Source organism: Cetorhinus maximus, chromosome 9, assembly GCF_964194155.1.
Source record: "Cetorhinus maximus chromosome 9, sCetMax3.hap1.1, whole genome shotgun sequence".
In the NCBI taxonomy this organism is placed as follows: domain Eukaryota; kingdom Metazoa; phylum Chordata; class Chondrichthyes; order Lamniformes; family Cetorhinidae; genus Cetorhinus; species Cetorhinus maximus.
In genome coordinates, this window is record NC_135887.1 from 115,475,401 (window position 1) to 115,488,494 (window position 13,094).

Sequence of the window (13,094 nt, forward strand, 5' to 3'; positions counted from 1 at the left end):
TAATTATGGAAAGTTTGCACTGACTCTGCAAGCAGTCCTGCAAAACAAATAATGGAATCACAATAAGCCCATGCATGGACTACAGATTCTGCTTCAGCTACAATAATGCTCAGGAGATGGATTCCGTGCATCGTGGCTAGTTGTGTATTTGGATGAATCTTTTTTACAGGACACACAAACCTTAGTTATCTAATAGCAGGTAGCGCACTTGATCTTTACAATCCTGGTGCCATGTAATTTAAACACAGCGCACTCTACAACAGAAATCACTACAGTCCACACTTCCAAAACAAAATGCCACAGATGCTTGAGTCAAAGCTGCCTCAACTCACAACTGATGTTTGTTCTGCTGTGCTCCCACACAAAGGAGGTGAAGAAAAGTCCCCGCCCCTCAAAACAAAAAGGTTTTACCTGAATGCTTAAGTGACTTTTTAAATTGGTGGCCCGAGATGCAGCCTCCTCGAATGCTCTCCGCAGTCTCGCCTCCATGGTCTGAACAAAGCTGCAGAATTTGATGATGTCCGTTGTACTTACAAACTGGAGCACTGGGTCAGAAAGAACAACAGAGAGATTCATTAGCACAAGAATAGCCTTTAGATGGCAAGCTCTGTTAAATCTCGTACCACCTGGATCTCTCGCACAGCCTGGCTGGGGAAAATTAAACAAACAGACTGCATCTATTCCAAACTCCTTGGGCTATAGTGAAATGCTCAATATTGGCCTTTTAATTCTTTTTATCAATTTAAATAATCAGAAAAGAAACCTGCTTGATCAGTCGGAGTTTTTGGGCAAACAGGTTACACTTTACTGCAAAATCAAAATATAAATACAAAAGCCTGCTCTCCTGAGGCAGTGCTGCATTGTTAGACGAGAGTTTTCCCCAAATTCCCATTGACTTCAATTATGTCAAGGTTCCTTGATAATGACCAGATTATATTTTTAGTGATCTTGGTTGAAGGATAACTATTGGCCAAGACACTGGGAAGAAGTACCCCGCTCTTCTATGAACATTGGACTGAGTTCTTATATGTTTTCCTGAGAGGACAGATGAAGAATTTTGGCTTAATGTCTCATCCAGGACACAGTATTTCCGACAGTGCAACATTCCCTCAGTACTGCCCCTCTGACATTGCAGCACTCCCTCAAAACTGCCTCTCTAACTGTGCAAAACTTCCTCAGTGCTGCTCCTCTGACAGTGCAGCATTCTCTCAGTACTGCCCCTCCAACAATGCAGTGCTCCTTCAGTACTGCTCCTCCAACAGTGCATGACTCCCTCAGTTCTGGCTCTCCAACACTACAGCACTGCTTTAGCACTAGCCCTTCAACATTGCAACACTCCATCAGTACTGGCCCTCTAATGCTGATCATTGCACAATGTTCAGTACCATTCACGATTCCTTGGATACTGAAGCTGTCCATGTCCATCTGCAGAAAGACCTGGGAAACATTTAGGCTTGGACTGAAAAGTGGCAAGTAACATTCACACCACACAAATGCCAGGCAATTACCAACTCTAACAAGAGGGAATCTAACCACCCCTCCTTGACATTCAATGACATTACCATTGCAGAATCCCCACTTCCTGGGATTTACCGTTGAGCAGAAACTGAACTGGACTGAACTGAGGGGACTTAAAAAGGAAATTAGGAAAGCTAAGAGAGTGCATGAGAAAGCATTGGTGGGTAAAATAAAGGAAAACCCAAAGGGGTTCTTTAAATATATAAAGAGCAAGAGAATAACTAAGGAAAGAGTAGGGCCAATTAGGGACCATAGAGGTAATCTGTGTGTGGACCTGGAAGACGTGGGTACAATCCTCAATGAATACTTTGCATCGGTCTTCACAATGGAAAAGGATGACGCAGATACAGACATCAGGGTGGAGGGCTGTGAAATATTCAAGGAAATTGACATAGGGAGAGAGGGGGTATTAGCTGGTATAACGGCCTTAGAAGTGGATGAATCCGCAGGCCTGTATGAGATGTATCCCAAAGGCTGTTGAAGGAGGCAAGGGAAGAGATATCAGGAGCCCTGGCAGTAATTTTCAAATCCTCTCTGGCCACAGGTTAGGTGCCAGAGGACCTAACGTTGTCCCATTATTGAAAAAGAAAGGAAGGGACAGACCTGGAAATTACAGGCCAGTCAGTCTAACCTTGGTGGTGGGAAAGTTACTAGAAAGAATTCTGAGGGACAGAACATATCTGCACTTGGAGAGACACGGATTAATCAGGGATAGTCAGCATAGATTTGTTAAGGGAGGTCGTGTTTGACAAATTTGATGGAATTTTTTGAGGAAGTAACCAGGAGTGTTGATGAGGATAATGCATTTGATGTGGTCTACATGGACTTTAGCAAGGCTTTTGATAAGGTCCCTCATGGCAGACTGGTCAAGAAAGTAAAAGCCCATGGGATCCAAGGTAAAGTGGCATGTTGGATCCAAAATTGGCTGAGAGGCAGGAAGCAGAGGGTGATGGTAGAGGGGTGTTTCTGTGACTGGAAGTCTGTTTCCAGTGAGGTTCCACAGGGCTCCGTGCTGGGGCCCTTGGTGTTTGTGCTGTACATAAATGATTTGGACTTAAATGTAGGGGGTATGATCAAGAACTTCGCAGATGACACGAAAATTGGTCGGGTGGGAAATAATGAGGAGGATAGCCATAAACTGCAGGAGGATACCAATGGACTGGTCAGGTGGGCAGAGCAGTGGCAAATGGAATTCAACCCGGAAAAATGTGAGGTAATGCACTTGGGGAGGGCTAACAAGGCAAGGGATTACACTATGCATGGTAAGACCCTGGAAAGTACTGAAGATCAGAGGGACCTTGGTGTGCATATTCACAGATCCCTGAAGGTAGCAAGGCAGGTAGGTAAGGTGTTTAAGAAGGGTCATGAGGACTCGAAACGTCAACTGTGCTCTTCTCTGCCGATGCTGCCAGATCTGCTGAGTTTTTCCAGGTATTTCTGTTTCTGTTTTTGTTTGGGATACTTGTCTTTATTAGCCGAGCCACAGAATACAAGAGCAGGGAGGCTATACTGGAACTGTATAAAATGCTGGTTAGGCCACAACTGGAGTACTATGTGCAGTTCTGGTCACCACATTATAGGAAGGATGTGACTGCACTGAGAGGGTGCAGGGGAGATTTACCAGGATGCTGCATGGGCAGGAGGGTCTGAGCTATGAGGAAAGATTGGATAGGCTGGGGTTGTTTTCCTTGGAGCAGCGAAGGTTGAGACGGGACCTGATAAAGATATATAAGATTATGAGGGGCGTATATAAGGTGGATAGGAAGGCACTTTTTCCATTAGTAGAGGGGTCAATAACCTGGAGGCATAGATTTAAGGTAAGACGTAGAAGGCTAAGAGGGGGATTGAGGAGAAATTTTTTCACCCAGAGGGTGGTGGGAGTCTGGAGCTCACTGCCTGAAAGGGTGGTTGAGTCAAGAACTCTCGTAACAAAGAAGAAGTATTTAGATATTCACTTGCGTTGCCATAGCCTCCAGGGCTATGGGCCAAGCACTGGAAAATTGGATTAGTGTAGTCAGATCTTTGTTGACTGGCGTGGGCACGATGGGCCAAATGGCCTCCTTCTGTGCTGTAGATGTCTATGAGCTATATAAATACGGTGGCTACAAGAGCAAATCAGAGGCTGGGAATTCTGAAGCGAGTCACTCACCTCCTTCACTCCCCAAAGCCTGTCCACTATTTACAAAGCATAGTCAGGCATGTGATGGAATACGCTCCACTTGCCTGACTGAATGCAGCTTTAACAACACTCCAGAAGCTTGATACCATTCAGGTAAAGCAGTCCACTTGATTGACACCCCATCCACCAACTTAAATATTCACTTCCTGCAACACCAATGCACAATGGCAGCAATGTGTACCATATAAAAGACGCACTGCAGCAACTTATCGATGTTCCTTTGACAACTCCTTCCAAACCCACAACCTCTACCACCCAGGAGGACAAGGCAGCAGACATATGGGAACATCACCACCTGCAAGTTCCCCTTCAAGCCACACACCTTGCTGACTTGGAACTATATCGCCATTCCTTCACTGTCGCTGGATCAAAATCCTGGAACTCCTTTGCTAACAGCACTGTGAGTGCGCCTACACCACGTGGACCGCAGTGGTTCACGAAGGTGACTCACCACCACCTTCTCAAGGTCAATTAGGGATGGGCAACAAATTTTGGCCTTGCCAGTGAGGCCCACATCCCATGAAAGAATTTTTTTAAAACATTGCTGTTTGTGGGAACTTGCTGTGTGCAAGCTGGCTTCTGATTTTCCGACAGTATAACAGCGGCTATACATCAAAAATATTTAATAGGTTGTAAAACACTTTGGGATGTCCTGAGGTCATGAAAACCACGATATAAATGCAAGTTTTTTTCTCTTTTTTACTTTACAATTCAATTGTTCCAAATTCAAGCATAACTTAAATATTTCAGTGTTATCTCAATGCCAAAATAATGAGCATTTATCTTCTTCACATTCCAGCAGCCATAGAATGACAAATCCAGATGTATTTCCATTACTGATGGTTCACATAATTCTCTCCCTATTTCACCAGGAAGGTTGAAATGCTTCATAGTTTTCTCACATTCTGGAACATGTCAAAATGGGTACATCCCAACACCATAGTTTCCCCAAGCAGAGCCCATGTGCAATTCTCAAATCCAAAGCGCACTGAAGAAAGAACAAGTTTTTCAGGCAAAAAGAAAAACTTGCATTTAAATAGCGCTTTTCACAGCCCCAGAACGTCCAAAAGTGTTTTATTGTCAGTGAAGTACTTCTGAAGCAGACTCAGTGTTGTAATGTCGGAAACAAGGCAGCCAACTGGAGCACAGTAAGATCCCCCCAAAACAGCGCTGAGGCCAGCAAGATAATCCCATGAGGGGCAGGGCAATAAGTATTGGCCTGACCTGGAGGAGAACTCATTGGCTGTTGTTCAAGTAGTGCTGTTAGAAGGGACCTTGCTTTAAGTTGCAAACTCCATTTACGCAGTTAAGGCTTACTTAATTGTGAGGTAACTGATCCATGACCCATTGCTTGCCAGTACACACTATCCTGCAGAACAGATTTCATACTGTACAATTCACTAAAATCAGATTACCTGCTGTTATCACCTTGTTGTCTGTGGGAGCTTGCTGTGTATAAATTGGCTGCCGCGCTTCCTGAATTGCAGCAGTGATGGCACCTCAAAAGCATTGGCTGCAAAGTGCTTTGGGACAGTGCTATATAAATACAAGTCTTTCATCTTCGAAACTTTCAGAGAGTTTATCTTGAAAATTGCTTCACACGGACTCTAAATGTGCAGTGCAAATGCACCCCAATGTTTCTGGCAGCATACATGCAGTTGCATCTGGGAAAGTTCAGATGGGCCTGGAGTGAAAGCTGATTGTAGTCGCTTCCACTGCTGGAACTGACAAAATAGAATTTGTAATTAACAGCCTCTTGGGAATCTTATCCTGAGATCTGTCTCAGCCTCCTGCCACGATACACTCATAGGCCAAAACTTTCTGTTTGGCGGGCAGACGGAGCAAGTGCTGACATGGGCGGCCGTGGGCCAGATTACCGCCCGCGATCGGGGCCACGCCGCCATTTTGCGCAGGCGGGCCAATTAAGGCCCACCCAGCGCATTTCCGACTCCCGTGGAGAGTGGGAGTCTGAAGTTTGCGGCAGGCGTGTACAGACCACCGGGTCCAATGGCATCTGTTTAAAAAAAGGCCTGGCAGCCTCCTTTAGGCTGCTCTCTATGGCTAGCTGCAGGGGGTCTGCACAGCAGGCCAATGTTGAGGGAAGGCCAGAGGAGGAGGGCAGGCTGCAGGGTCTGGCCCAGGAGCAGGTCAGGCCAGCGGGGGAATGTGCCCCATGGCTTTTCTGATGAATGCCTTGCTGCCCTTGTCGAAGAGGTGGCAGCACGGTGGGAGGTGCTGTTTCCCCAGGATGGGAGGAAGAGGCCCACACCACATGACAAAGCATGCCTGGGAGGAGGTGGCGGAGGTGGTGAGCTCCCGCGATGTGGTGCAGCGCACCTAGATCCAGTGTCGCAAGCGTTTCAATGGTTTGTTGCGCTTTGGAAGGTTGAGTACCATGTTAGTGTTGGGCATTTAACCCAGCAGGTAGCCTTAGCCTTTGAGGGCCCCCTCAACAAGTCTTACTGTCGTGACTGCATTGACTCATGTTGGGCATTTGCTGCACACTGGGTGGTCAAGCAGATAGTGACCATGCTTAGATCAGCCTCAGTGGTTCATGAGAAGATGGGTTCTCCCCGCACCATGTGTTGCTCTTAGTCGCACATGAGTAGTCTGGGGGCAACCTGCAGGAGATGCAGCTAAGCACATATTCAGAACTCCAACACATGTCTTATTCACGGTGATGAGATTGTGGAAGGGGAGCCTCAAGGTCTTGTGGCCAAGAGCTATCTGCTGCCCTCAGCACCGCACCTAGTTGTGCCTCCTTGCTATGGGAACTAAGACTGTGTTTCTGAAAATGATGGACGCAGAATGTGTCCAAGGTGGCCGTTGGGGGAGGTGTTGGGAGCAGTCGTACTATATTTTTGTGACCAATCAGCAGTAGCATGGAGAGGAGGCACTGGAGGCCTCAGATGGGCCACTGTGGTGGGGGTGCGGTTTGCGCGTTCAGAGTCCATGTGCGATTAGCCCAATGAATGGTCTTCTCTGTTTTTCAGGACAAAAATACTCACAATGCCTCTGAGCGTTTGCGCACTGGAGGCTACCAGGCCCATTTGGTGATATTGAGCCATTTTGAGCAGGAGGCCCTGGAGCTTGAAAGGCGCCATGCACCCAGGTCCACAGGTGTCGGTGAGGCAGGGGTGGAGCGGCCAGGTATTTGAGATCAACAGTGACATCCGCTCTGTCTTCCCACCATCCATAGCACTGATGATTGTTGGAATCGTTAATGTAGCAACATTGCTCATTCACAGGCTGATAGAGTCAGACGTGTGGGTCATAGACAAAGGTCCCTCGGCCCTTCAAAGATGCACGTGTCAAGCACTTTCCAAAGTTGCCTTATCCCATTTCTGACCACTATCCCCATGGCCTTGTATGCCATGGCATTGCACCTGCACATCCAAATATTTATTACATGTTAAGAGGGTTTCTGTGTCCACCACCCTTTCGGGCAGTGCATCCCACATTACTGTGTGCAAAAGTTCCTCCTCACCTCACCTGTCAACCTCATACCCCTTACCTTAAATAAATGCCACCAGGTTGGTCATCCCTCCGCCAAGGGGAAAAGTTGCTTTCTGTCGACCCTATCTATGCCCTTCATAATGTTATGAAGCTCAATAATGTCACCCCTCAATCTCCTCTGCTCCAGGGGAAATATCCCCAGTCTATGCTCTGTGTCCTCATAACTCCAACTCTTCAGCCCAGCATGCATCCTGGTCAGTGACCTCTGCACTCTCTCCACTCCAATCACATCCCTCCCATGAAGCACATTTCACAACTGCATGCAGAACTATAGCTGTGGCCTCGGCAGCGTTTTCTGCGCTTGCAACATGACCTCCCTGTTCCTATATTCTATTCCTCGGCTAATAAAGGCAAGTATGGCATTTAACTTCTTAATCACCTTATGTACCTGTCCCGCTACCTTAACGGGCCTGTCGACTTGCCCAGCAAGGTCCCTCTGATCCTCGTTACTTTCCACAATCCTACCATTCCTCGTATATCCCCGTACCTTGTTTGTCCTGCCCAAGTGCATCACCTCACACTTATCCAAATAACATTCCATTTGGCATTCCTTAGGCCATCTGACCAGCCTATCTGTATCCGCCTGTAATGTTTGGGCCTCCTCCTGACTATTTGCCACCCCACCAATGTTCGTTTCCTTAGGTTCTGGAAGGTTGAGCGCATAATGAGCCTGGGGGAAAAGGATGAAGTGTGTCACTGTGTGCACGCTAACTGATCCACTGTCCTTGTTGTTATTTTCAGCATCATCAGAGCCTGTCGACCAGGAGCAATTGCAGATGCCCCCTCTCACACCTGAGGGCCATGAACTGTCACCTGCGTCACACTATTTCTGCCAGGCAGGTACCAGCGCAGATATTAGCACCTCGGCGGGAATTGCAACATCGGCTAGTGTCCCGGGGCACAGTGGAGAGGGCACTTCACATTCGCTGGAGGAGCTGGCAGAGACAGAGAGTGCCAATGGCGCCAGCAACCGGAGGACTGCAGGGGATCAGGCACAAGCTCAGTCGGTGTGTGATGATGTGTCTCTGGAGTCGTCCGCGACGCAGCAGCTGCAGGAAATGCGGCCGGGTATGCGGGAGCATCTGGGAGTGTTGGATGAGACTATGCTTCGTTCGGTGTCCATGGTGGAGGAGTCCACGCGGAGCATCAGTGATGCCATGAGCCGCATGTCAGAGCATCATGCTTCCTCCATGGAGAGAGTGGCGACTCTCCTGGAGAGGGACTTCCAGGAGAACAAGCAGCTTCTCCTGGGCATACACTCAGACCTGCAAGCCCTCACAGCACCAGTGGCCACAGCTGGTCAATGCCAATATGGGAGATGGTGTGGGCACCAAGTATCCCAGCTCGGTGCCCACCCATCTACGGTGAGCAGGGAGGTCCGAAGCGACCTCACGTCAATGCAGCAGTTGCCTGTCGTCTCTGCGAGCTCCTCTCAGGGCGCTCCAGATGAGGGCAGCAGCTCCTCCGCCCCTCTGCCAGTGACCGTTGCATCTGTTGAGGCTGCGATGACTGGGGAGCTGCCAGTTCTGGACCTAGCCACTCCCTCCCTCCCAGGCTGGGCCAGCACAGGCTCCACAGGCTAGAGGACATCCGCCAAGGTCATCGAAGCCACCAGGACAGCAGAGTCAGCAGGCTGTCTCAGAAGCCACTCTGAGCGATGGGGCGGCACCAAGACAGCACCCGTAAACATAAGCATAAGGCAGCTTAGGCACTCCACGGATTTGTCACTGGTGGTTTTGTGTTGGCCTGAGATTAGGGAATTATTATTTTTTCCTGTTGTAAAAACATTTTGCTTTCATTTTGTTGCACCATATCATGGATGAAATTAAATCCAGATGTGTTACCATGGCTGAGGGTGGCTCATTTGTTCTGCATTTGTATGTTTTACAGACATGTCATGAGTGTTTCAGTGAACATTGAGGTTTATGTCCAAAGCCCTTAGTTGCAGCTGATGAAGTGGCAGATGTAGCACTAAGTGCCGAGTATGGAAGCGCCAGGCAAGGCTGGTCCTCCTGATCCATGTGTGTGGAGCTAGCTGAATGTTCATTGGAATAAAGTCTCCCGGGTGTCCCTGCCTCCTTGGCGCAGTAGCGGGTCAGCGTTCAGCCCCACATCATTGCCCTGTACTTCGTCATCCTCCGAATCAGTGCAGGACTCATCTTGTGCAGCTGCATCCACTGTGTCGACGTCTTAATCGTCCACTGCATCCCCCCTTTCCAGCGCAATATTGTGCAGAGCAGCATGCAACCACTATCACCGAAACATGATCTGGGGGGTACTGGAGTGCGCCCCCTGAATGGTCCAGGCACCGGAAGCGCATCTTGAGAAGACCGATGGTTCTCTCCACCACAGCCCTTGTGGTGCCGTGGCTCCTGTTGTACCGCTGCTCAGCTTCTGTTCTTGGATGGTGGGGAGGCGTCATGAGCCACCTTCTGAGGGGATAGCCCTTGTCACCCACCAGCCAACCATCCAGCCGGGCTGGAGCACTGAAGAGCCCCGGCACTTGGGAGTGTCTGAGGATGTAGGTGTCGTGGGAGTTGCCTGGGTACCTTGCTCAAACTTGTAGAATCTGCATCCTGTGATCACACACTATCTGCACGTTCATGGAGTGGAAACCCTTCCTGTTGATGAAGGCACCGGGCTCACCTGCTGGCACCTTGATCGCCACATGTGTGCAGTCTATTGCACCCTGGACACGGGGGAAGCCAGCAATGGCTGCAAGGCCTCTGGCTCGCTGTGCCTGACTTGCCTGGTTGCAGCGGAAGTGGATGAAGGTCAATGCACGCCTGAACAGAGCGTCTGTAACCTGCTTGACACAAGTGTGGACAGCTGATTGGGAGACACTGCAAAGATCACCCACCGACCCCTGGAAGGAGCCAATGGCATAGAGATTGAGGGCAGCTGTGACCTTCAGAGCCGCTGGCATGGGGTGTCCACCCACACAGTTAGGAGAGATCTCAGGGCCAATTGTCTGACAGATATAGTTGACTGTCTCACTTGACAGAGCCTCCTTCGGCACTGCACCGCAGTCATATTGAGGTAGCTGCTTCGCTGCCTGTATACCCTGGCAGCAGGATAGTGGCATCTTCTGCAGCCCCTTCCACCTTGGACTACCTCTTGGCCCTGCACCCCTTCTGCCTGTGCCTGTCCTCCCAAAGGAGTCCTGGAGGCTGATTGTGCACTCCTGGCCTCCTCCTTATTCTAGCCCTCCCTTCCTCCTCAGAGGAGCTGGCTCCAGTGGACATGTCAGATCCCATACCCAGGCTAAGGGGAGGCCTCCTGAAAGCTGGAGGCCTGATAAAGATTCCTGACTGCAGAGTGCTGACCTGAAGGTTCAAAGTACACAGAAAGCTGCTGGAATTCGTTCTGAACTGCTGCAGATCAAACAAAATATCATGTCACCACACATCATTTTACACGCTGACGTGCAGTCCGCACGTCACCCTGAAAATTCTGCCCATAGGGTAGAATTTTCGGGTCAGCGGGCAGCCGTGATCAGCAGGCCCGGGAGCTGTCGGGGAATGGACCGCTAACGGCGATCGGCCCCCAACCGCGATTTCACGCTGGGTGGTCAATTAACGGGCAGCCAGCGTGAAAGGCGCGTTGAAAGGCTCAGCACTGCCAGGGTGGGGGCAGGAGGAGACCAAGGGCTGAAGTCAGTCCGGGCACGGGGGAGCGCGGAAGGAAAGCCCCCCGAAGGCAGAGAGCCGCCTCAGGGAGCTGACGAATTTAAAATCAATAAAAACAGAAATTAAAATCCATAAGAAATGTCTGCGCATCAGAATGAGTCACCTCAATATACAGATGCTGAAAATTCTGTCCAAACATTTTCATCTTTTTTTAGATTAATCTCGGAAACCTTATCCCGCCCTTGGATGAGGTTTCCTCAAAAAGGCAAAGGCCGCCTGGGCGATTCGCCCGCCCGCCAACCATAACTTTGAACGAGCAGCAAAAAATTGCTGTCAATTGCTACTTTAATGGCTTTAATAGGCTTCTTGATTGTCAGCGGGCGCACTGCCGGCTCTCACGCGCGCTTGCCGACTGAAATATCGCAAGTGCGCAATGACGTTGGGACACTTGGCCAACGTCATCGCGTGCTATTTCACGCTCGAGCATGTTGGGCGCATGCCCGTACGCCGGGCAAAAGATTCTACCCATATAAACAGAACATTCATCTGATGGGCGTTTAGCTGGGTGAAACACGACAACAACAACTTGCATTTGCACAGCACTTTGAACTTAGTAAAACATCCCCAGGCGCTTCAGAGCAGTGAAATCAATAAAAATATTTTTGATACTGAACTATATAAGGAGATATCAGGACAAGTAACCTAGATTTTAGTCAAAAAGGTGCATTTTAAGGAGCAACTTAAAAGAGGAGAGGTAGGGTAGGGAATTCCAGACCTTAGTATTAATTGTATTTTGATTGTGTTTTCTTGTATGCACGGGGTGGGCATTGCCTAGGGATTTACTTGAGCCCCTATAAAAATACATGCAGGCTAAAACTATGGTTAGGAGGTGTATGCTTCTAATGCACAACTCTGCAAATAAATACGAAAGTGTGTAAAGATTGGTTCCAATTCTATCCTTCACCAACTGGCTTGCTGGAGTAGAACACTTAGGGCCTAGGCAGCTAAAGGCATGGCTGACAATGGTAGAGTGATTAAAGTTGAGGATGCACAAGAGGCCAGAATTGGAGGAGCACAGATATCTCCCAGGGTTGTAAGGCTGAAGGAGGTTAAAGAGATAGGGAGGGGAAAGTCCATGCAAGGATTTGAAAACAATGTGAACATTTTAACATTGAGTCCTTTCTATAATTTTCTAAATTATACTGTGTTTTTACGAGAGATCAAGAATGATGTATCATATTCAGAATTTAGGACCATGACTTAAACAGTGTCTCCACATCAGGAAAGGTTAGAGGAGAAAGTGAGAGAGGGGGTTGTTGATGATGGCGGGAGTGTAACAGTACATTGCTCTAATCCTGCCAGAGGGACACATTTCCTGTCAAGTGAACAAGGGTACAGCACTTGCAGAAGAGTTTGCAACTGATTCATTTAATTTCCACTTGAAGGCCAATTCTTAGAGATGACTACTGATTACTGTTTGTATCATTTCCATAAATTTATTGGTTTCCCTTGACAAGCTCAGTAATTAGTCAGCCTGTCTCTTTGCCCCAGGGTTTAGAGCACAAAGTCAAGCAGTGACATGATGCCTGCTCTTTTTTACATTGTTAATGTAATTAGTTGGAGTTGGCACTATTTCTCAGCATAAACTCATTATTCCCCAGATCTTAAAACATTTCCTAGTGCTCTTTCCCTTCCACTTACACTTGAATAACCCAAACTTGGCCCCAGTCTGAATTTTTTTCTCTGCTTTTCAACCTTCCAGGGTCCCCACATTGTTGACTTTGGCCCTTCATCTTGTTTAATAAAATAAATGGACTCCTTTTACATTTAGCTAATGACTGCCACCTACTAGATCCTTGGTTGGTAACTCAATGCCTGACTGGATCACAATGGCTAGAAAGGTCAAAAGACGCAATCCCATGACCTGTACTGAGTTAGGTTCAACAAAGCTCAGCATCCCGATTAGAGTGGGGGTTGGGGTGAAAAAGGCATAGACAAGATTCCTGCTTTGGCATGTGCTCCAGCGACTCCGGTTGGGAATACAGCTGAGGCTCGGATCTGGTTGGTACAGAGAGGATTGGAGATAGGCAAAGAAGGGGCAAGCTTGACCTAAAGGACTCCCCCACCTTCCTGCCTCCAATTTTGGCCATGTAGCCAGCTCAGGAAGTCACCAAAGGGGATGAAATTCCATGGGAGCTCTTCTACTCATCCACACCCACCTTTCCTACATTCCATCAGTGGCAACACTTCAC

The 13,094-nt window shown here is 48.5% G+C and overlaps 1 protein-coding gene across 1 annotated transcript in view; it reads right to left on the minus strand.

Moving 5' to 3' along the window:
• The window catches only part of kiaa1549la (KIAA1549-like a), a 241,453-nt gene that overhangs the window by 212,946 nt on the left and 15,413 nt on the right, over positions 1-13,094 (minus strand). The window contains exon 4 of the mRNA XM_078547885.1: positions 412-545. Within this exon, the coding sequence (XP_078404011.1) occupies positions 412-545 (134 nt within the window). The remainder of the gene's footprint in view (positions 1-411; positions 546-13,094) is intronic.